This window comes from Protopterus annectens, chromosome 7.part1 (assembly GCF_019279795.1).
Source record: "Protopterus annectens isolate FY-2018-M chromosome 7.part1, PAN1.0, whole genome shotgun sequence".
Taxonomy (NCBI): Eukaryota; Metazoa; Chordata; order Ceratodontiformes; family Protopteridae; genus Protopterus; species Protopterus annectens.
Window position 1 is genome coordinate 426,693,883 of NC_056740.1, and position 26,380 is coordinate 426,720,262.

At 41.1% G+C, this 26,380-nt stretch overlaps 1 protein-coding gene across 1 annotated transcript in view; it reads right to left on the minus strand.

Annotated features, from left to right (window-relative positions):
- The window catches only part of STAB1 (stabilin 1), a 2,761,215-nt gene that overhangs the window by 1,845,345 nt on the left and 889,490 nt on the right, over nucleotides 1-26,380 (minus strand). The window contains exon 20 of the mRNA XM_044078505.1: nucleotides 25,553-25,639. Coding sequence (XP_043934440.1) covers nucleotides 25,553-25,639 — 87 coding nt within the window. The remainder of the gene's footprint in view (nucleotides 1-25,552; nucleotides 25,640-26,380) is intronic.

Consider the following 26,380-nt stretch of genomic DNA (forward strand, 5'->3'; position numbering starts at 1 on the left):
TGACCATTTCTAAGGAAGAACAGGAATCGTCACAATTTTTTAACTCATCCTTCAATAACCCTTTCAGTTTATTAGCAAGATATTTGGCATATGAATAGGTAATGGACTGTCTCCCATCCACTATAGGATGCATCAGTGGAATGGATATGTCCTTGTGGATTTTGGGGCCCCAAAAATGATAGGTGTTATAGGGGCTGTAATAACCACATAATTATAGGTATTCAGATCAATCCTCCGGTCTATAAATAAGTCCTGAATATGTAAATTAATCTGTCTATATTCCCCAATCACCTCATTAGATACCAGTTGATACGTAGCAGAGACTAAAATTTCATACATCTTATTATTATATTGGTAAAGGTCCATTATAATGGCGCCTCCCCCCTACCCGGCTTCATTATTTTTATATTCTATTGTTTCAAATAGATTAGTATGGAACATTCATTTTATTCAAATTATGATAAGAATTCCTGTTTTTAATATTATAAGATACACTTTCTCTAATGTCCAGTTCATATACCTTTTCGAAAGTTAATTATGCGAGATGAAGGGGTAGGTTCTATGTACTAGAAATCCGTGAATCCAGCCTTGGCTGGCAACAATCATGAAATAATAACTTGAAATTCAGTATCCTTAAAAATAACTTCAAGTCCAATAATAACTACATTAGGAAAACTGAACGTGCTTTATAGAGAAAGATTTATGAGCATATGTATGAGATTAGTATTTGCAACAACAACAATGCATTATTTAAAGAATAGTTGGAATGCCTTGAGTAAAGAAAATGTCTCTGTTTTATTCTAGATAAAGTTTTGTTAATTCCTTGAGGTGGCCCCTGGGAACACAAACTAGAGTACAGGGGGCTTTTATGGCAGATAAGGCTCAATGCCAGCACATTCCTGGGATTAAGTGAAGCCATCTCCATGAGCAGCATTTTAAAGCTTCCAGCAGTGAAACTGTAGCATAATTATATAATAATCATGTATCCATTGATTTATTTATTTTAATATAAAATCTATTCACTATTTGAGTTGATATATTTACTTTGCGGACATGGAAGAATTTTAGAAAGTGTTTTCTTTAACTACAAGGTTTGCACCTTTAAATAACGTTTTACATTTTTTGTTGAATATTTAAATTTGAAGGAAGGAGTTTTTGATAATTGTCAATTTAACTGTATGTACTTAAATGTTGTTAGATAAGTAAATAATTTTTTCTGATGAAGTCCTTGTATATTATATGGATGAAAGCGCTTAAACTATTTTCATTAAAATCCACAGCAACATGCAAAGGAACAACCAATGAGTCCGGAAGCCACGATACACAAATAAGAAGTAAAATTTAGTAAATTTGACTTTTTATTTGGGGTCTACTTTAATTAACCGAAAGCTGATTCCAGCGAATGCAAATCCATCGACACATATACATCGAACCGCAAAATGAGCAAACTCACAAAACCGTGAAACTCAAAATACTGATTTGTCATACTCGGCCAACCCCACCGCCCAAAACACACTACCCACCCAAGCAAAATAAATAAACCACAAACATACACTAACCAAAACCCTACTTCTATCCCTACACTAAACCCCATATACACCATTATCTATGCACTCTCCTTAACCCCTCTCTAACCCTAAGGTCCGTAACTACCGCACACTTACCCTACGGCGCTATACCCAAACAAAATAAATAAACCACACAAACCCTACCTCAAACCCTACACTAAACGTTAAATACATTACCCATATTACATTACCTATCTATGCACTTACCTTAACTCGCACTCTAATGTCCGTAACTATCACACACTTACCTTACAGATCTGTAGCTCAGATGGGCCAACCAAAACACTTCCACATTTCAAAATTTGCAGTAATTTTGCAGTTTTGTGTGTTCACTTATTTCGCGGTTCGATGCATTTGTGTTGATGGATTTGCATTCGCTGGAATCAGCTTTCGGTTAAATAAAGTAGAACCCTTATTTGTATATCGCGGCTTCCTGACTCATTGGTTGTTCTGTTGCATGTTGCTGTGGATTTTAATTACCACTTTTCTCTTCAACATTCCATTTGTTCAAGCTGTGACCTTATTTGTGTTTATAGAAATTATCTTCATTAAAACTTTTTTATTTTGCCTTTGAAATTGCTCGTTTTTACTTGTGGGTGAGATTTTTAAATCAGAGTGTGTTTTTAGTTTGTGTTGGACATTATCCAGTCTGCTTTCTCTGGTTAAAGATGCAAATCCATCTCATGAAAGTACAGTTGTATTAGTAGCCCTTAGCATAACAGTAGACATTCAAATTCTGGTAACCATTTGAAATTAAAAAGGAAAAAAAAAAAAAAAGCACTATATCCAAAAATCAACCAAATCAGCATAACATAAATTCATACATCAACAGCAACATAAACATAACCAAACAAGTACATCAACATGGTTGTACCGTAAATCCTCAAACCAAACATGATAAAAAAAAAATAAAAAAAAAACAAAACCCTTATAAACTTCATTGCAACTTGTATAACCTAAGTATGAGCATTGATAACCATCAATAATCAATAAAATAGTAGAAAAATACCAAAAATACATGAAAAATGTGTTACAAATCACCAATTATATGAATATATATATAAAAATATATAAAAAAATATAACAATAATTATATAAAATAAATATAATAAAATGAAAAAAAAATCCAGGGAGGGAAAATAAAAAATAGCCCCCAGTGATCCACATTTCTCTTTTATATGAAGTTATCATATAGAACATGATATGATATTGTACATGTCTGTCCTTGATGTGACCAATGACCATAAAACAAAAATTGCCCGTAGGGTGTTTAGAAATGTGTTTATATAATGAACTGGACTCCTTTTTGTTTTTAATATCACTAAGATGTTCCCCTATCCTAACTTTAAAAGGATGTGAAGTTTGTCCAACATAGAAAGCTCGACAATTGCACTGGGCCAAATAAATCACCCAAGATGTACTGCAATTGGCAAAACATAATATATCATAAACTTGTGGACAATTTTGTGAAGAAAAAGTCCGACATTTCAACACCCTAGGACAGTAGGTACAATGACCACATTGATAGCATCCAAAAACAGGGCCTGTAAAAAGGTGAGCTTGTGTAATGGAACATGTATCTCTGTAATAAACCTTCTTGTAATGACTAAAAATGTCAGAACCTGCTAAAGCGAGTCCCTAAACATAGAGACTGAATGGCTGAAAAAAACAGACCTATATATACTAAGTTAGAGTTATCCATCTTCCAGAATATTTCCTTGTCTCAGAGGTATGGTGATTTTGGAGTTGGTATGCATAAGTTTGGCAGGTGTGGAAGAAGTTTAAAGGATATCAGCGATCTTCAAGATTTGCTCTTCTCCTGGTTTTCAGTCTTTTTTTTTTGGGTTGTTAGCATGCAGCATTTTGGAACTTGGCATTTCAGGGGCTGACATTTCAGTAGGGAGCTGCAAATTTCTCAGTGCTGCAGTAACCTTTTGTCTATATGGGTTGTATCCTGCCTAGGATACAACTGGCCAGCCGAACTCTTGACTGCTGAATGACTAGCTCCTTGGAGAGAAATCAGCAGTCAGAGTGTAGAAATCTTCAGGACTTCCTTGCCATACAGAGAGAGAAGGGCTTTACTCATCAAGAACATCAAAAATGTTACATCCCAACAACTAACTATATGCAAAAGTAGGAGGATGGTGGGTAGGTGCAACTACTGCAGCAACGAGGAACTCGAACATCGACTGTTACTGCAACTTACACAACTGTACTATACGTTCATAGGTTAGTACTAAGCTAACTGCCCTTGCGAGCCATTTTAAGCCAAGCCAATTATCCCTTGTGAGACTCAAACCTTGCACCTTGTGTTTGTAAGGCAAACACCTTAGCCATTAGGCCACCCTCCCACTGCAACATGTTCATAATTCTTACTGCTATACTAGCCTTTTGGCTGTATGGGTTGATTACCCAAGCATATCCAATCAGGAAGAAGGAAGGTAGTGAATCCAGAAGCACCTGGCCCATGGTCCTAGCGAGGGCTGTTGTGCACCTGAAGAAGGAATCCAGTTTGCAATGTATTGTAAAAGTATGCAGACATGACCATGTTGCTGCCTGATACTTTTAAAGTCCACCCCTTTCCAGTATGCCATCATAAAAGCCAAGACTCAAGAAGAATGTGCCTTGATACTGTCTGGAATAGATTTATCATGGCAGGTATAACAAAAATGAATATCTGTGGACAATCACCTGGAAATAATCTGTTTTGACACAAGATGTCTTGTATCGCTGCCCATCAAAAAGAAAAAAACAGATAATCTGCTTTTCTAAAGGACTTAGCTCGGTTAAAATGGAACCTGAGGTGTCTATGCATGTTCAGTATCTTTTCTCCTGGATATAAGGATCTGCACAGAACACTGGGAAACTAGTGGCTTGTTAAAGTAATCTCTGAAACCTTTGGGCCTAAATTAGGGGTTTGTTCTTATTTTGACCTTATCCTATGGAAGACCGGAAGGGGTTCATCTGTCATGAAAACTTACAACTCAGATACTCTTTTTGCAGCTGTCAGAACAATAAGAAGTGCAGAGGCTTCCATGTGATGAACTTTAAATAAGACTGGTGAGCTAGTTTAAAGGTTCATAGGTAAATATTAGGCTACCAGTCTGCAGTCTGTTACAAACATTATCTAATAATCAGTTGTCAGAATCAAACCCCACACCTTGTATCTGTGAGGTAAAGACCTTAACTATTATAACAACCCCTCCTCTTTGGAGCCATGGTGAACTTTTCTAATACAAAGTTAAAATCCCAAGAGGGAGCCATTTGTTTTCTAGGTGACTTAAGATGCACAACTACCTCCACAAACTGTTTTACCAAAAACAGAGATGAAAGGGGGATCCATGGGCAGTCATTCTTAAACAGCCACCAGCTGTACCTCACCAGAGGAAAGTAACTTACACAAATATTTCAGAACCAGTGGTACATAATCCCAAAAAGGACTCTCGCTATTAGCTAGGCAACAAATCTTTTCCAGTTGCCAATATAAGATTTTCTGGTAGTTTTCTTGCCTCCCTTAGTACGTGCTGCACGTCTTCATGTAAGAGGTGCCTTTATTAAGAAGGTCAAATACGTGTCATAGACAGGTCTGAACCTAGCCTTGAGCAGCATTCTGCCTTCACCAATAATGATGCCAGAATACAAAGAAAAAAGGATTTTTTTAACTTTTGGTATCAGTCCAAGGGGATCCAATATTTGTCAGTCTGGGAGGACATAATTGCCAGGCCACACTGTTTTGCCAGTGATGGTCTACACCTGTGTCCTCTAGGCTTTTGAATACTAATAGTGCTTTACAAAATCTTCTCTTGGTAAACTTAAGGGACTGCTGCTCAATGCCAGAAGTCCTATCAAGAAACTACATTTCCTAGAAGCACTAGTCACCTTGTAAAATGGTGATGTCTGTGTGGTCACTGAGACATTATTCAAAGCTGTGGAAAGTACGCCAGCCATGCAAGGCTACAATGCCTTACATGTGTTCATATTGCCAACTGAGCAAGAAAGAACCAAAGGAGGAGGTGTATCACTCATCCTAAAGGCTAAGTACACCTCAAGACTTGTCCAACAGTACAACTCTCTTGAGTTACTCCATGTCCAACTAACCATAGATAAAATCCCCTATCACATCATCGCTAGCTATAGCCCCCCACCATGAACCAGAAAAACATACTGTGTACCTGGATTTACTGGAGTCACTCACCAAGCAACCCAATACCTTACTCATCATGGTTGATTTTAACTATTCTACCATTAAATGAGGAACACACACAACCATTAACATTCAGGCTCAGTGGTTCTTGGACTTTGTCAGTACAAATGCTCTGGAACAGCTGGTTGGCACATCCACTAGGGACTGAAATATCCTGGACAAAGTATTCACTAATATGGAGAAGTGTTGCATCCCACCATGAGTAATGTCCTCTTTGGTAAGATCTGGCTACAAAATAGACTCCTTTAAAATAAATATAAGGCCAGTCACCCCATCAGGTTCAAAACCACTAAAGAATTTCTACAAGACAAATTATCTCCTACTAGGAGATGGCATAAGAAATTTCAAATCTTTTCCGAACCAGACAGCACAGAATTCTGTGCAGTGATGTACACCAATGCCCTGTATAGTTACTTAAGCAGTTGTACAGAATCAGTAGTACTGGAATGGATTAAACCCAGGTCTTGCCAGAAAAACAAATCAACCTGGGACCCCTTGTATAAACATACTTTATAATAAAAGAAAGAAACTAATGCCACAAATAAGTGGGAACATAAACAGTGGAAGAAAAAATCCCTCACTAGACTGAACAAATCAAAAATCTGGTCAAGTCCTCAAAACCAAATTATGAAGCAAAAGTAGCCACCTTAGCCAAGGAAAATCACAAAGTTTTTTTAACTACGTCCAAAGTGTTAAGGGGAAACCCAGGTATGCAGAGCTGGTTGTGTATGGCTCTACCCATACTCAACTGGAGGAAATAGCCAACCTGCTAGCTGAGAGATTTGGATCAAACTTCATACCCCCATCCCCAACGGTCATCCCCGAAGTATATCTGCCACCATTCCTCAGCCTATTATCTCAAGAGAGCAGATCATCTCTGTACTCTCTAATGCTTAAAAACATGGCATTAATGGGCCCTGACAACATCACAGGTTGCCTTTAAAATAACTTAAAACATGACCTACAGACTCATTTGAGTCCCTATTTAACCACAGTCTCCATACAGGCAATGTTACAACAGAATGGAGGACAGCAATAGTCATCCCTCTGCACAAGGGGTAAACAACAAATGACCCACGCAATTATAGACCCATAAGCCAGACTAGCCTCATCTGTAAGGCCATGGAAAGAATCATCATGGACCTTATCAACAAGGACATAGGAAATCTCCAGAATCTAGACCAAACCCAGTCTAGATTTATTAAGGATAGCGCATGTCTGTTAAATTAAGGGTAGAGAAATAGACTGCAGAAGGTCAATAAAACCCAAAAGTCAGAAGTCTGATAAAACAAATGAATGTAGTAATTAGGGCTGTCCATAGAGACCCATGTGGTATAACAGAAGTAAACACTATATATTACTGTGCAGCTAAACTAATAACTGATAAAGTTCTACCACAAGAACACAGGGTAGTGAGGGAAAGGAAGGGGAGAAATCAAATACCATCATGGAAATATAGAATAGAGAAAACTATAAAGCAATTAAGACAAGAAGTGTCACTGTTAGAAGATTATAGAAGTGGGAACAGATCAAAAATACTAAGAAAGATGTGATTAAAGCAATGGACAGTATTAGAACAGACCAGGATCTATCATGCACTCATGCAAATCTCAGCACAGGTGGAAAAACTTAGAAGATACACAGATAATTATAAGGGAAAAGTACAAAATAAGCAATTTACTGATGACCCAAAACTGTTTTACAGAGAATTGGGAAAAAAAGTAAAAGTAATTGAAAGACCGTCAAAAAAGGGGAGGTAGATACATTTTGGAGAAGCATTTATGAAGATCCTGTGGAACATAACTAAGATGCTAAATGGATAGAAGAAGTAAAAGAAAGAATAAGAAGTTTAAAGGTACAGGATATGAAATGGGATGAAGTAACAGCCAGAGAGATTGAAACAAAGTTACGAAAAGCCTCTAACTGGAAAACCCCAGGCCCAGATGCAGTACCTAACTTTTGGTTAAAAGAATTAACATCTTTGCACAAGGATTTAGCCATGAGTAAGATCTATTTACATGCGTACCCCAAACAGACACCACACAGGCTAACAACAGGCAAAACAATCCTCTTACTTAAGAGTGAACATGCAACCTACTCTAGAAATTATAGACCAATAACTTGCCGTCCAATGTCATATAAACTATACATGGGAATTGACGCCAGCAGAGTTTATAGTCATTTAGAAGAAAACTCAATTATGGCAGTAGAACAAAAGGGCAATAAAAGAAAGTCATATGGAACAAAGGATCATGTATTGTTAAATTAAGTTATAGTGGAGAACTGTAAAAAGGGGAAGAATCTAAGTATGGCATGGATTGACTGCAAAAAAGCATTTGATATTATCCCACATTCATGGATAAAAGAGTGCTTAAAAATGTATAAGATATACCCTACACTGACTGACTGCATTACAGTAACCATGAAACAATGGCAGACCACTTTACAATTAAGCCATGATAAAGGACAGATTATTATCCTAGGGATAAAAATCCAAAGGGGGATATTCCAGGGTCACTCCCTGTCACCGTTACTATTTTGCCTTGCCATTAATCCATTAAGCTGTTTACTTAACAGCTTAGGCCATGGCTATAATTTGGCTCCTAGAAAACAACAAAGTCTAATGACTTCTCATCTTCTCTTTGTCAACAATTTAAAACTTTATACCTCATTAGCTGTGGAACAGATGATATTAGAATGTCATTTGGTCTTGATAAATGTGCAAAAGCAATCTTTAAAAAAGGAAAACTGCAGCACCAGGAAAACATCAGTTTGGGACAAGAATGTGATATAAAAGAACTTGAGCAAGAGGGCGTGTATAAATACTTGGGAATTGCTGAAAGATCAGCAATAAGACATGAACAAATGCGAATAAAACTCAGTAAGGAATACTTTAGAAGATGTAAATTAATCCTGAGAATAGCATTGACATCTGGGAACAAAATCCAAGCTATAAATCAATTTGCTCTTGGTGTCCTAACTTACAGTTTTGGAGTGACTGACTAGCCCCAAAAAGTGTTGGATAGATTAGATATTAAAACAAGAAGGATGCTTCACGTTCACCAAATGATTTACAAAAATCAGTGTATACCAAGATTATATATTCATAGGTTCATAGGTTCATAGGTTCATATGTTGATATTAGGCTATCTGCCCTAGGGCATTTATAAGCATAGCCAGAGTGTGTTTAGCTTTCGCCTCCCTTTTAGATTAGTTAAGGTCACAGAAGATAGCCCTTTTAAAATTAGTTTACTGTGCCTCTGTCTAGCAAGGACATAGAAGAGATCCCAGGGGTAAACTTACGATCCCTCATCCACTCGTCAAGATTTCTCTTGAAGAGGGTCAGTGAGGGGCTCTGCCTAACATGGATTGGGATCCTGTTCCAGAGTGAGGGGAGCCTTTGGGATATGAATCTGTCCCTCCAGCATGTCCTATTTATTGCCGCGCTGAGGTTTGAGTCCCTGGAGCATGTAGCTCTAAGGGATTTGGATTTCCTGAGGTGGAGCATGTCCATTAATTCTAGGTCGGACATGGCTTTATACATCAGGCATAGGTCGCCTCTGAGTAGGCAGTAAGCAATTGAGTACAGCTGGAGTTTCTTTAGCCAAACTGCATAGGGCATCTGTTTGAGGCCCTTGATCCTCTTGGTGAGGTACTTTTGGGGTCTCTCCAGTTGCTGCAGGTGTCGGGTAAGGTACATCCCAAAAGGGGCATTGTATTCAATTATGGGCCTGATGAGTGATGAGTAGAGGGGCACAATGACCTCTCTTGATCTAGATGTGAACCCTTTCGTGATGGTCAAAGGAGAGATCACTATCTATTTGGGTCCCCAAATCCCTAATTACTTCTTCCGTACTTAATGGATTACCACCTATGTGATAATTTGTGGGCACTTTGTTTTTCCCAAAGGGGATGACTATGCACTTTTTGGCATTTAGCTTGAGGCCATGGCTCTGGCACCAGGTATCCATCTCTGTGAGACCTTTTTGGAGGATGCTTGTGTCAGCCGGAGAGTCGATTATGGCTCCCAGTTTGCAGTCATCCGTGAACTTGGTCAGCCATAGTCCTCCCGTGTTAGCCTGTACCTCAGAGAAGTATATACCGAACAAGAGAGGTCCCAGGACTGAGCCTTGTGGGATGCCACTTGTAACTGGTTTTGAGTCTGACAAGGCACTTGCAATTCTGACCATGTGGGTTCTATCCCTGAGCCAGTTTGCAACCCATCTTATAGTTTCATAGTTTCATAGTATAGTACTAGGCTATCTGCCCTGGGGCATTTCTAAGCCTAGCCATAGTGATGTGGCTTTGCCACCCCATAAAGTGGTACAAAAAATGTACAGAATAAATTTAGAATAATGTGCCTCTGTCTAGTAGTGACACAATGAAGGTCCCCTTATATAATAGAATTAGTTTACTGTGCCCCTGTCTAGCAGTGACACAGATGTGACCCCTGGGGTAAATTTATGATCTCCCATCCACTCATCAAGTTTCTCTTGAAGAGAGTCAGTGAGGGGCTCTGCCTAATATGAACTGGGATCTTGTTCCAAAGCATGGGAAGCCTCTGGGTTATGAATCTATCCCTGCAGCATGTCCTATTCATACTTGTGCCAAGGTTTAAGTCTTTAGCTCTCGTGGTCCTGATGGATTTGGATTTTTTGAGGTGGAGCATGTCCACCAGATCCTGATTGGATATGGCCTTGTACGTCAGGCAGAGATCACCTCTGAGCAGGCGGTATGCTACTGAATAGAGCTGAAGTTTCTTTAGTCTGGCAGAATAAGACATATGTTGGAGACCCTTGATCCTCTTGGTGAGGTACTTTTGTGGTCTCTCCAACTGTTGCAATTGCCGGGTGAGGTACATACCAAATGGGGCATTGTACTCAATCATGGGTCTGATGAGGGAGGAGTATAGGGGTACAATGACATCCTTGGATCTGGATGTGAATACCTTCATGATGAGGTGTGCAAGGTAGAATGTTTTTCTAACCACTTTGGCAACGTGGGTGTCAAATGAGAGGTCGCTGTCGACTTGGGTCTCTAGGTCTCTGATTACTTTTTCTGTACTCAGTGGGTTGCTGTCTATGTGATAATTTGTGGGTACTTTGTTTTTCCCAAAGGGGATGACTATACATTTTTTGGCATTTAGTTTAAGGCCGTGACTCTGGCACCAGTTGTCCGTTTCTGTGAGGCCTTTTTGTAGGATGTATGTGTCCGCTGGTGTATCGACTATGGCGCCTAGTTTGCAGTCATCTGCGAACTTTGTCAGCCACAGCCCTCCCATGTTTGCTTTAACATCTGAGAAATTAATGTCGAACAAGAGGGGTCCCAGGACCGATCCCTGTGGGACACCACTTGTGACTGGCTTTGAGTCTGACATTGCTCCAGCGATTTTAACTTTATGGGTTCTGTCCTTTAGCCAGTTTGCAACCCATCTAGTGACATAAGGGTTTACGTTTAAGCTGTTGAGCTTATCTATGATGCCTGAGTGGGGTATTGTGTCGAAGGCCTTAGCCAAGTCCAGGTAGGCTGTATGGACTGCTTTGCCCTCATCAATGGCTCTAGTGACTGTTTCAAAAAAGTCAACCAGGTTCAAGAGGCAGGATTTGCCCTTTACAAAGTTGAACTGGGTGGGGTCAAGTGTCTGTAGGTCCCCTATGTCTCTGTTTATGAGTTGCATAATGATTCTTTCCATAGCTTTGCAGTCCAGGCTGGTTGCTTATGGGCGGTAGTTTCCAGGGTCTGTAGAGGCACCCCCTTTGTGGAGTGGGACCACTGTTGCTGTACGCCAGTGTTCAGGTACATATCCCGAAGTAAGGCTAAGGTTAAATAGCATTTTTATGTGTGGGTTTAGCTCCTCTTGGAGTTCACGTAACACGCAACCCGGGATACCGTCAGGTCCCATTGATGCTGTGTTTTTAGCTTTGTTTAGGGCGGTTCTCACTTGGACATCTGAGATGACAGGGAGATTACATTCAGCTGAGATAAGTATTTCTTCTTTTGGGGGTGAGGGAGGGGAGAAATTTGCACTGAATCTGTCAGCCAGAATGTTGGCAATATCTGTGGGTTCAGTGTATTTTTTGTTGTTGTGAACCAATTCTGAGCACATCTGAGGGTTTCCGCCCAGGTTTCTAACATAGCTGAAGAAGGCTTTGTGGTTATCTTTAGTGTCCTTAGCGATTTTTCTCTCAAAGTTGGCCTTGGATGTTTTTATGAGAGAACGTAGTTTTCTGCTAATGTTGATCAGAGATGTTTTCCCTTCATGGGATTTTGCTCTGACGTGCAGTAGCTTTCTTCTTTTGTTATACAATTTGTTAATGGCTGAGGTCCACCAGACAGGATGCTTGCCTTTGGTGGAGAGGGACTTGGATTTATTTGGGATTGCATGATCCATGCATTCTTGGAGATGTCCATAGAAAGCATTTGTGAAGGATTCGGCATTGTGGGATGTGGTATCCACTGGCACAGTGGGCTTAAATGATACCATCTCAGTCTTAAGAAGAGTGAAATCTGCTTTTGAGAAGTTTTTCACTGTGGTCTTTTGTGCTGGGGGTGGAGGTGGGATATGTATATCCAGGGTGATTAGTTTGTGGTCAGATCTCACTAGGGAGGGTATACTTCCGTGTGGAGCATTTTGTCCCCATGTTTGCGATGATCAGGTCTAGTATATTATCTCCCCTAGTGGGAGAGGTGACTAGTTGTTCCAGTGCATTTGAGTTTATGAACTCCAGGAACCTTTGGGCTAGGGTATTAGGGCTAGAATAATGTACCCAATCTATGTTTGGGTAGTTGAAGTCTCCCAGTATGATGGTATTTTGTGATACATTCATATCCTCCAATGTCTTCAGGAAGGCTGAGTGGGGTTCCTGAGATTGGGAGGGTGGTCTGTAACAGGCTACCAGTTGTATAGCAGTTTTGCCTATGGTTAGTTGCATCTTGTGATATAGGGGTTGATATTTAAGCTGGTGAGCTTATTTATGATGCCCGAGTGATGTATTGTGTCGAAGGCATTTGCGAGGTCCAGGTAGGCTGTGTAGACTACCTTCCCTTCATCTATGGCCTTAGTAACTGTTTCAAATAAGTCAACTAGGTTTAAGAGGCAAGATCTGCCCTTAACAAAGCTGAATTGGGTAGGATCTAGAGTCTAGAGGTTCCCAATTTCTTTGTTTATGAGTTCCATGATGATACACTCCATAGCTTTGCAAACCAGACTAGTCAGGCTTATGGTGCGATAGTTACCAGGGTCCGTTGTGGCACCACCTTTGTGGAGCGGGACCACTGTTGCTGTATGCCATTCTTTGGGTACATATCCTGTAATGAGGCTGAGATTGAACAGTGACTTTATGTGAGGGTTCAGTTCTTCTTGGAGCTCGTGTAAGATGCAGCCAGGGACACCGTCCGGTCCCATTGATGCTGTGTTTTTTGCTTTTGAGAGGGCAGCTTTCACCTGTGCATCTGTGATGTCAGGGAGGCTACATTCTGTTGGGATGGACGATTACTCTTTTGGGGGGAAGGGGGGGGGGGTTTGCACTGAACCTGTCTGCCAGGATGTTGGCAATGTCTGTGGGTTCAATGTATTTTTTGTCAGTTTGCACTAACTCAGAGCATATCTGGGAGTTGCCACCCAGATTCCTGACATAACTAAAGAAAGTCTTGTGATTATCTTTAGCGTCTTGTGCAATTTTTCTTTCGAGCTGGCCTTGGATGATTTTATGAAGGATTGTAGTTGCTTGCTAGTACTGATCAGAGATGCCTTCCCTTTTTGGGATTTTTGCACTATCATGTAGTAGCTTCCTCCTTCTGTTATATAGCTTATTTATGGCCAGGGTCCACCAGACAGGTCTCCAGGCCTTTGGTGGAGTGAGTCTTGGTTTTATTTGGGATAGCACGATCCATGCATTCCTGTAGGTGTCCATAGAATGCGTTTGTAAAGGATTCTGCGGTTTGGGCAGTATTTTCCACTGGCCCAGGGGCTTTGAAGGATTCCACCTTGGTTTTGAGAAGTGTGAAGTTTGCTTTTGAGAAATTTTTCACCATGGTTTCCATGGCTGGGGGTGGGGATGGGATATGAATGTCCAGTGAGATTAATTTATGGTCTGATCTTAACAATGAGGGGTTTACCTCTGGTGTGGAACATAGAGTCCCCATGTTGGTGATGACCAGGTCCAATATGTTGTCCCCTTTTGTGGGAGTGGTGACCAGTTGTTCCATAGCATTTGAGTTTATAAATTCTAGGAACCATTGGGCTAGGGTGTTGGGACTTGAGTAGTTTTCCCAGTCAATGTTTGGGTAGTTGAAGTCACCCAATATTATGGTGTTTGGAGAGACCTTCATATTCTCCAGTGTTCGAGTTTGGGAGGGTGGTCTGTAGCAGGGTACAAACTGAAAGGCAGTTTTGCCCACTGTTAGTTGCACATGGATGGTCTCCGATGCTTCGTGCAGTGCCACTAACCTGGAGGTGTGGGTATCTTTGATGAATATGGATACACCCCCTCCGTTTGTGAGTCAGTCCGAGTTTTTGGGCCGAAAAGCATGGTATGAGGTATAACCTGGTAGTGCTGGGGTGCTCTCGGGAGCCTTGAACCAGGTTTCTGTTACTGCACAGATATCAATATTCTCCATAGTGAGGAGAGCCTTGAGTGCGTGCATCTTGAGGTTTAGACTTCTGGCGTTGAGCAGCATTACCCTTAGTTTTTTCCTTGTGTTGTCTATGGAGGTGGGTTTGTCTTTTGAGCCTTGCCTTAAAAAGGCACTTATGGGGGTGGCAAGAGCCTTAGCCAGTATTCGAAAGCCCAGAGGTGACAGGTGCAAGCCGTCCCTAGCGAAGCATCGTGGCTTGTCGAGCATGTCGTCCCAGGCTGACAGACACTGGATCCCCTTTGAATGACACCAATACTTTAGCCAATTTTTAAAATTGTAAAAAATGTCAATACACTTTACAATAAAGGGAAAATAATTTTGACCAAAGTAAAATGAGTAATTTACAGAATTATAGAGCTCTTGTCACTGACATAAACTAGCAGTTCAGGAGCTTAATAAAATCCACCAAAGCCAAATATGAGGCTAAAACAGTCACGCAAGCCAAAGACAATTATAAGGCTTCTTTTTAGTTATGTTCATAACTTCAGAAGAACAAAGCAGAATGTGCTGACCTGATTGTGAACAATGTTATCTCCACTGAAGCTGAAGATATAGTGAACCTACTGTCCAATAAATTCAGCTCAAACTTTATCCCTCTCTTCACTCTGTTTCTCAAGATATACCTGAAATCAACTTACCTTTAGCTGTCACACAAGACCAGTTCCTGAAAGTGCTATCAAAAGCTAAAAATACTGCACAGATGGGGCCTGACAATATCCCCAGATATATCTTAGATAGTATGAAGCAAGATTTAGCTATCCTCCTAAGCACACTATTCAACCTCAGCCACCATACAAGTTTTAGACCAAGCAAACTGAGAACAGCTATAGTCATTCACCTTCATAAGGAGGACCTTTCACAGACGCAAGCAATTACAGACCCATAAGTCTTCCCAGCTTCATATGCAAAACCAAGGAAGGACAAATCAAGGATCTAATCAATAAGAACAAAGGGAACCCCAAAACACTGGATCTGTCTCAGTCTGGATTTGGCAAAGACAGGTAATGCTCAACTCAACCTGTTGGACTTTTTTAAAAAGGTCACTAAAACAACTGATGAAAGTAAAACAGTACAAACTGCATACCTTGACCTGGCCAAAGCTTTTAACATCTCCCACTCAGTCATAGTAGAAAAGTTAAATAAACTGGGAATAAATCCCTACACCACTCAATGAACTGCCAACTGTCTCACAGACAGAATGCAGGAGATCAAAATAATGGAAGCTACCTCCAGAAAGAGACCTGTCTGCAGTGGAGTCTTCCAAGGTTTGGTGCTGGGACCTCTCCTGTTTGGCATCTACCTCTCTGAAGAAAAAGCCAATACCACGGGAATCTGGCTGGATAAGTCTGTAGATGATTGCAAGCTAGGAGCAATCAGTGAAACCCAAAATGAATTAGCTATCCTGAAGGAAGGTTTTTCTCAAATAAATAACTGTTGCCAAAATTGTGGACTGAAACTAAATGCCAAAAAATACATTAGCATATACTTAGAAAGTCATTTACCCTGGAGAACTATCACATTAATAATACACCCCTAAGAGCTGACTCAGTTGTTTGGGATTTGGGAACTTATGTGGACAGTGACCTAACTTTCTACCAGCATGTGTCCACTCTTATAAGATCTACTTATCTTGAGATGTCATTGTCTTCCTTTACTCAGCCATCATTATGCCAGTCATTGAGCATAATGTCCTCTTTGGTATGCATTTGTCCAGACACATGCAACAACAGGAACGTCTACAAAGATACCATACTACGTGGAACTAATCAAAGCCCTGTCACTATAATCGATATACTACGGACTGCTAAGAGGTGACCTGTGTCCAGCATACAAGGCATCCTCTGACTCATTACTGATGGATCCACTGCAGATCTGTAAATCAAATGGCATCAAAAATACTCAGTCCAGGGATCTAAACCTCTTCTGCAACATCAACAGAGCACTTTGGAGGGGCAGGTACCACTGCTCTGGAACAGACTCCCTAGTCATGTAAAACAAAGCTCAACTTGGATCTATGGATGAGTAATATAAAATTTACCCAAGGACTGCTTCCTGTACTACTGTGGACAGAGGCAGCTCCTAAAATCATTATACCTTGTATAGGTCCCCTCAAATTATCTGTTGTATGATATAATATATTTTCACTATAGGTAATATATAATTATCAACCATGTGATGGATAAGGCTAGTCTAACACTAAATGGAATAGGTTAATCCAATCACAAAAAGTGAAATCAGCTAGACTTAAAATGCCCTGCATGGGCATCTAGTCTAGTACTTAACAAGGAACCTATTTGTCTACTGTTTTGCTCCTTTGAGCTCATCTCACACACACACACACACACACACACACACACACACACACACACACACACACACACACACACACACACACACACACACATAGGTTCATAGGTTCATAGGTAGGTACTAGGCCATTGGCCCTAGGGCCTATACAAGCCTAGCCAAAAAGGTACCCTGGCTTTTGCCACCTAAGAAAATTATTTTCCTGTGCCCCTGTGAAGCAGAACCACAGATGTGACCCACGGGGTGAATTTCCTATTACCCATCCAATCATCAAGATTTTTCTTGAAGAGTGCTAATGAGGAGCTCTGTTTGACATAGATAGGTAGTCTGTTCCAGAGTATGGGAAGTCTCTGGCACAGGAATCTATCCCTCCAGCATGTTCTGTTTATTGTGGTGACAAGGTTTAGGTCCCTAGAGCGTGTAGCTCAGAGGGGTTGGGATTTCTTTAAGTGTAGCATGTCCAACAGCTCTGGGTTTGACATAGCTTTGTATGTTAGGCAGAGATCACCTCTGAATAGGTGATATGTGACGGAGCAAAACTGGAGTTTTTTTGAGTCGGTCTGCGTAAGGCATCTGTTTCAGGCCAGTAATCCTCTTTGTGAGGTATTTTTGCGGCCTTTCCAGTTGCTGTAGATGTCTTGTGAGGTACATACCAAAAGGGGCATTGTACTCTATAATGGGTCTAATGAGTGATGAATAGAGGGGAACAATCATACTTTGACTTAGGAATGGGATCCATTCCTGTAATGGTATTAGAAACCCAAAAGACTTGCAGAAATTAAAAAGGCAGAGAGTTTATCAACAAGGACATAGGAAATCACCAGCCTTTAGAACCAACCCCGTTCAGCTTCATCAAGGGCAGGTCCTGCCTGCTCAGTCTAGTGGACTTCTTTGAGAAGGTCACCAAGGCCATGGATGAGGGTAAGTCAGTGCATACCACCTTCCTTTTCCTGGCCAAGGCATTTGACACAATTTCCCACTCAGGTATTATAGAGAAACTTTCTCAATTTAGAATTAACACCTGTATTACTAGATGGGTAGCCAACTGGTTGACCAACATACTGTCAAGGTGGGTGACTTCACCTCTAGCAAAAGACCAGTCACCAGGGGCATAGCACAGGGTTCTGTGTTGGGCCCCTTACTGTTCAGAATTTATTTCTCAGATGTCCAGACAAACTTGGAAGGCCTGTTGCTAACCAAGTTCGCTAATTATTGCAAACTGGGAGCATCACTGAGCCCCCAATGATGTTAATATAGTGCAGAAAGGGCTAACACAGACAGATGATTGGTCCCAAAACCACGGATTAAAGCTAAATGCAAAAAAAAAAAAAAAGCATTATTATTCTCTTTGGGAAACTGACATCCCTGCTAATTACATTATAGAGAGCACCCACCCTAAGTGTAGACCCAGTGGTACGTGCTCTGGGTACTCAGGTTGGTAGCAACCTGAACTTTGACCACCATGTATCCACAGTAGTAAGACAATTCTTCTGTGTAGCACATCTTATAAGAAAGGCATCACATCTACATCTAAGGATAATTCCATTATACTTGGCCCTCATCAGACTAATAATAGAGTAGAATGCTCCCTTTTGTATGTACCTCACCAGATATCATCATCATCCTTACTCATCATCAACCCCCTTTTTCCCATTTTCTTCATGGAGCCGGGGTATTGTGCTGTCACCATCTCTCTCGATAAATTGCCACACCCCTGCCTTCTTGGACACTCATGCCTGACTGTCGCAGAACTTCTTTCACACAATCCATCCACCTCTTTGCTGAATGTCCTCATTCCTGCTTACCTTCTTCCCGTCTGTTTCAAGTCTTTTCCACCAGGCTGTCTTCTGCTTTTCTGCACGTGTCCAAACCACCACGATCTGTTCTCGTTGATCTTTTCTGCAACTGGAGCTCCTTTGGCTTCTGCTCTTATGTCCTCATTTCTTCATCTGTCTCACAGTGTGCATCCTACCACCCTTCTCAGGCACTTCATCTGCTCTGCCTTTACTGCTCAGGTTTCTGTACCATACATAAGTACTGGTTACACTGCTGTCTTGTACACCTTACTTTTCAGCTTCTTTGGCATTCTTCTGTCATTCACTACATCTGACATTCTATGCCAGTTGGCTGCAGCCCCTCTGATTCTAGCTTTGACATCTTCATTCAGACTTCCCTTCTCCTCAACCATCCCTCCCAGATAAGTAAAGCTATTAACCTGTTCCACTGTCTTCCCTTCTATCTCACTTCTCAGCTTCTTCTGATTTCCCCAATTTGTTGTCATTATCCCTGTCTTATCTGTGCTTATTTTCATCCCATGTGTCGTGAGTTTTGCATTCCATTCCCCTATCCTTTGCTGAGGTTCTTGCTCAGAGTCTGTCTGTAATGCCATATGGTCTGCTTACAACAGCTTTATTGATCTGTCCCCTCTGACCTGTTTGCTAATGTAATCCATTACCAGTATGAACAGCACTGGACTCTGAGCTGAACTCTGGTGCACACCCTTTCCCACTGCAAACATCTCTGTGAGACCAAACACTGTTTGGACTTAAGTCCTTAGGTCCTTGTGCATAGCCTGCACTAATTCTACCAATGTTTCTGGGACTGTAAACCACTGCAGTACTGCCCAAATCAGCTTTTTTGGGACCTTGTCATATGCTTTCTCCAAGTCTAGAAATTCCTAGTTGGACTCTTTCCTCATCTCTAGCTTCTTCTCAAGTATATGTCTCACTGCAAACATCAGATCAGTAGTGCTGCATCCTAATTTGAATCTGAACTACTCATCTCCCATCTTACTTTCTACTGTTCTGTGTATCTGTTTATCAATCACCCTCTCCAGAACAAAGCAATGTGACAAAAGTTTGATGCCTTTGTACTGCCCACAGTTGTGGATGTCCCCTTTCTTCTTGTACACAAGCACTAGTATGCATATTCTCCAGTCGTGTGGGATATGCCCTTCTCTCCACACTGCTCTGAGTACCCTCAGGAACTATTTCTCCCCTATCTCACCCAGCATCTTTATCATATCTGCTGTGACATCATCTGAGCCTACTGCTTTCTCTGACTTCATTTTCCTTGGTGCTGTTCTTACTTCTTCTAAGGTGGGCTCCCCTTCTTCTCTCATTGTTGGCTGTCTGGGGTAGAACAGCTTCTGTGAGATTTTCTTCATTAAGAAGCTACTAGAAATACTCCTTCCATCTGCCTCTGATGTCCTGTGGACTGGTGAGCAGGTTGTTGCTGGCATCCCTTATGAAGGGTGTCTGACTATCTTCATTATCTTTCTGTCTTTGCCTTGTAACCTGATATAGTTTCTCCATGCCACCTACTGAATCACTTTCCAGAAGCTGGTAGAGTGCCTCACCAGACACCAGCAATTGGAAAGACCACAGAGGTTTCTCACCAAGAAATTACAGGGTACACAAAACAAGTTTTACACTGAAAAACTGAAACCCCGTCACTGTTTTCTGTCTCCTACAGGTTATGATGAGGTGACCTGTGCCTGACTTACAAGGTAGTCTCTAACCTGGCCCTAATGGAAATGCTACACATTCATAAATCAAACTGCATGAGGGTCACTCATCCAGGGCTCTTTAACCTAACCTCTAACATTAACAGGTCATGCTGGAGAGATAGATATATCTCCCAGAGGCTGACACTTCTCTGGAATAAGCTTCCATTTCATGTGAAATAGAGCCCTTCCCTGATCCTTTTCAAATGCAGCCTAGATCAATGGCTGGGTCACTGCAAATTCAGTCCTAGGGTGGTGCCCATGTCCCTCCTGGGCAGAAGAAGTCATTATTAACTACCATAGACCCCTTACCTCTGTAAACTCCACTCGCCTAACTACTGACAACTGGGGCAACTCGAGATAAATATAGCTAGTCTTGTACTGGCTATAGGACCTTTAGCCTAGAAACCTTCTATGAACCGATTAACAAATACCCTGGGACAATTTGTCAAAGTACCCAGTAGGGGGAATATTATCTTCAATTCTGCCCTTACTAATATTCGGCATCTCGAACCATCCCTTTAACACTTGTTAGATTTGACCATAAAGTCATGTCCTTCAAAATAAAATTGAAACCAGAGACCACTTCCATGCAATATACGTTGAGAAAAAGACAAACTACCTTCTGCTAACTGGTTCACTGGCAGTTTCAAATCACCAACAAACCCAGTTAACACCACTGAATACACAGAAATGCACACCACACTATACAAGCATATAAACAGCTGCATAGATGCAGCTGTACTCTCTAGAGACAAGTGCAGGGCAAACCCCATAAACAACCCCCAAGGTATAACCACAATGTCAATACACTTTACAATAAAGGGAAAATAATTTTGACCAAAGTAAAATGAGTAATTTACATAATTATAGAGCTCTTGTCATTGACATAAACTAGCAGTTCAGGAGCTTAATAAAATCTACCAAAGCCAAGTATGAGGCAAAAACAGTCACCCAAGCCAAAGACAATTATAAGGCTTCTTTTTAGTTATGTTCATAACTTCAGAAGAACAAAGCAGAATGTGCTGACCTGATTGTGAACAATGTTATCTCCACTGAAGCTGAAGATATAGTGAACCTACTGTCCAATAAATTCAGCTCAAACTTTATCCCTCTCTCCACTCTGTTTCTCAAGATATACCTGAAACCAACTTACCTCCAGCTGTCACACAAGACCAAGTCCTGAAAGTGCTATCAAAATCTAAAAATACTGCACTGATGGGACCTGACAATATCCCCAGATGTATCTTAGATAGTATGAAGCAAGATTTATCCATCCTCCTAAGCACACTATTCAACTTCAGCCACCATACAAGTTTTAGACCAAGCAATCTGAGAACAGCTATAGTCATTCACCTTCATAAGGAAGGACCTTCCACAGACTCAAACAATTACAGACCCATAAGTCTTACCAGCTTCATATGCAAAACCAAGGAAGGACAAATCAAGGAACTAATCAATAAGAACAAAGGGAACCTCAAAACACTGGATCTGTCACAGTCTGGATTTGGCAAGGACAGGTGATGCTCAACTCAACCTGTTGGACTTTTTTAAAAAGGTCACTAAAACAACTGATGAAAGTAAAACAGTACAAACTGCATACCTTGACCTGGCCAAAGCTTTTAACATCTCCCACTCAGTCATAGTAGAAAAGTTAAATAAACTGGGAATAAATCTCTACATCACCCAATGAACTGCCAACTGTCTCACAGATAGAATGCAGGAGATCAAAATAATGGAAGCTACCTCCAGAAAGAGACCTGACAGCAATGGAGTCTTCCAAGGTTTGGTGCTGGGACCTCTCCTGTTTGGCATCTGCCTCTCTGAAGAAAAAGCCAATACTAAGGGAATCTGGCTGGATAAGTCTGTAGATGATTGCAAGCTAGGAGCAATCAGTGAAACCCAAAATGAATTAGCTATCCTGAAGGAAGGTTTTTTCTCAAATAAATAACTGTTGCCAAAATTGTGGACTGAAACTAAATGCCAAAAAATACATTAGCATATACTTAGAAAGTCATTTACCCTGGAGAACTATCACATTAATAATACACCCCTAAGAGATGACTCAGTTATTTCGGTTTTGGGAACTTATGTGGACAGTGACCTAACTTTCTACCAGCATGTGTCCACTCTTGTAAGATCTACTTATCTTGAGATGTCATTGTCTCCCTTTACTCAGCCATCATTACGCCAGTCATTGAGTGTAATGTCCTCTTTGGTGTGCATTTGTCCAGACACATGCAACAACAGGAACGTCTACAAAGATACCATACCAAAAGGATGCAAAGCCTAAAAAATATTTCCTACGTGGAACTAATCAAAGCCCTGTCACTATAATTGATATACTATGGACTGCTAAGAGGTGACCTGTGTCCAGCATACAAGGCATCCTCTGACTGATTACTGATGGATCCACTGCAGATCTGCAAATCAAATGGCATCAGAAATACTCAGTCCAGGGATCTAAACCTCTTCTGCAACATCAACAGAGCACTTTGGAGGGACAGGTACCACTGCTCTGGAACAGACTCCCCAGTCATGCAAAACAAAGCTCAACTTGGATCTATGGATGGGTAATATAAAATTTACCCAAGGACTGCTTCCTGTACTACTGTGGACAGAGGCAGCTCCTAAAACCAGTATACCTTGTATAAGTCCCCTCAAATTATCTGTTGTATGATATAATTTATTTTCATTATAGGTAATATATAATTATCAACCATGTGATTGATAAGGCTAGGCTAACACTAAATGGAATAGGTTAATCCAATCACAAAAAGTGAAATCAGCTAGACTTAAAATGCCCTGCATGGGCAACTAGTCTAGTACTTAACAAGGAACCTATTTTTCTACTGTTTTGCTCCTTTGAGCTCATCAGTGTGACTTTATTGTAACTCACATGCTTACACTGCAGTTACACACACACACACACACACACACACACACACACACACACACACACACACACACACACACACACACACACACACACACACACACGCGCGCGCACACACACACACACACACACACACACACACACACACACACACACACACACACACACATAGGTTCATAGGTAGGTACTAGGCTATTGGCCCTAGGGCCTATACAAGTCTAGCCAAAAAGGTACCCTGGCTTTCGCCACCTAAGAAAATTATTTTCCTGTGCCCCTGTGAAGCAGAACCACAGAAGTGATCCACGGGGTGAATTTCCTATTACCCATCCAATCATCAAGATTTTTCTTGAGTGCTAATGAGGAGCTCTGTTTGACATAGATAGGTAGTCTGTTCCAGAGTATGGGAAGTCTCTGGGACAGGAATATATCCCTCCAGCATGTTCTGTTTATTGTGGTGACAAGGTTTAGGTCCCTAGAGCGTGTAGCTCGGAGGGATTGGGATTTCTTTAAGTGTAGCATGTCCAACAGCTCTGGGTTTGACATAGCTTTGTATGTTAGGCAGAGATTGCCTCTGAATAGGTGATATGCGATGGAGTAAAGCTGGAGTTTTTTGAGTCGGTCTGCGTAAGGCATCTGTTTGAGGCCAGTAATCCACTTTGTGAGGTATTTTTGCGGCCTTTCCAGTTGTTGTAGATGTCTTGTGAGGTACATACCAAAAGGGGCGTTGTACTCTATAATGGGTCTAATGAGTGATGAGTAGAGGGGAACAATGACCTCTTTTTTTCTGGATGAGAAACCTTTTGTGATGAGGTGTGCCACATAGAAGGATTTCCTAACCACTGTGGCAATGTCATTATCAAAGGAGAGACTACTGTCCACCTGTGTCCCAAGGTCTCTTATCACACTTTCAGTGTTAAGTAGACTACCGCCTATGTGGTAGCTCATGGGTACAGAGTTTTTACCAAAGGGGATGACAATGCACTTTTTGGCATTGAGCTTGAGACCATGGCTTTGACACCAGGCATCTGTTTCAGTGAGGCCCTTTTGTAGGATGTCCACATCGTTAGGAGTTTTGATTATGGCTCCTAGTTTGCAGTCATCTGTGAATTTAGTCAGCCAAAGACCTTCTGTGTTATCCTGTACTTTAGAGAAGTAGATACCAAACAGGAGAGGACCCATGACTGAACCCTGTGGTACTCCACTTGTCACTGGTCTGAAGTCTGATTTGGAGTCTGCTACTTTCACACTGTGGGTTCTGTCAGTAAGCCAGTTGGCAACCCATCTTGTGACATAGGGATTTATACCTAGTTTAGTGAGTTTATCTATAATTCCAGAGTGGGGGATGGTGTTGAATGCCTTGGCGAGATCTAGATAGGCTGTGTGAACTACCTTACCCTCATCTATGGCTTTGGTGACTACTTCAAAGAAGTCTATCAGGTTTAGGAGACATGATCTGCCTTTTACAAACCTGAACTGTGTGGGGTCCAGAGTTTGGAGATCTCCAATGTCTTTGTTTATGAGCTCCATGATGATACGTTCCATGGCTTTGCAGACCAGGCTCATCAGGCTAATGGAGCAGTAGTTCCCGGGGTCTGTTGTGGCCCACCCCCCTTTGTGGAGTGGGATAACTGTCATGGTGCACCATTCAATGGGCACAAAGCCTGAGGTGAGGCTATGATTGAACATGGTACTTAGGTGGGGTGCCAGTTCATTCTGTAGTTTGTGTAAAAGGCAGCCTGGGATGTTGTCAGGTCCCATCACACACACACACACACACACACACACACACACACACACACACACACACACACACACACACACACACACACACACACACACACACACACACACGATAAAAGGCTGCATACAAATTCAGTCATTCTGTGTCTATCCACAATATCCTATTCCTTCATATAATAAGCCTAAGACAGAGAATTTGTCCTGTGTGGGGTGCCAGTCCATCCAAGGCCACATGTATGTACACACTAACACTCCACATACATGAGAAATTTACATCAGCTCAAGTTCTTGTAATAGCATGTCTTGGGGATGTGGGGAAAACCAGAGCACCTGGCAAACACTCACACAGACTCAGCAACTACATGCAGAAACTCCTGCCATGGAAATGAACTGATTGTAACTAATACAACTGCATCGCATATTGTATACACAGAGGAATAAAGTTACAAGAAATGTATGCTGAGAAGTACAAAGACAGACAGAAAACCATGACAATGCACACTGAGACCTAAACCAATCCATATCACAAGCTATGGATCAGAGTGTAAAAAAGCACCTCAAAATTAGATCACTTAAAACTACGTCTACATATTAGTTTTTTCTGCCATAAAAATATATACTTCTGAATGTCTTCCTCCCCCAAAAAACAACATAAACTTGCTAATTATGATGATATTTAGCATCTTTTTACTTACATTCCCACGCATATAGCAAGGATTGGCAAAACCACCTGGACACTGTTTGCATGATGAGCCAAAAAATCCTTTACAGCAACCAGGTACCTACAGCAGAAAAATATTTTAAATTTTTTTGAAATTATTATTCTTCATAAAATACTGTATAGCCTGCTAAACTACTGCTTTCAAAACAATGTCTTATTCTTGTTCTTGTAAACTGACTAAGTAAGGATTCCCAGTGATTAAATGAACTAGAATTTGGAACTCAGCAAAACTTATCTCTACTTGTGTATGTTTGTGGAGGGGAGAGCATTTAAGGTTCTGTGAAATTCTGCAAGGCTTACCAAGGCCACCTGGGGTAGAATGTTGCACAGCAGGACAGGAGTATTGTAAGATGCTAAGAAGGAGTTTATGGATACAGCAACTAATTTTGATAAACATTTTACTGTTTTAATGAAATTATACTCATCGGTTTAACACATAATGTATATGCAAGATCTTTAAACATATGATTAAAAATGAGAACTATTTAAGTGTCTAAGATATGTGTGTGGATGTGACTGCATGTGTGTGTGCATGTGTGTTTATGTATGTCAGTGTACAAGTGTGTGTGTGTGTGTGTGTGTGTGTGTGTGTGTGTGTGTGTGTGTGTGTGTGTGTGTTTGTAAATATGTGTGAATATACAAGTGTGTCTGACAACAGGATTTTCAGGATTAAAGCAAAAACCTCATCAGGGTCCTTTACACATGTGATGCACCAGACTTCTGTTAACAGGGATGCTAGTGGGCCCACATGTACAGACCTTACAGATGGACTGGTTCATGCTTACATACCCTTGTTACATGC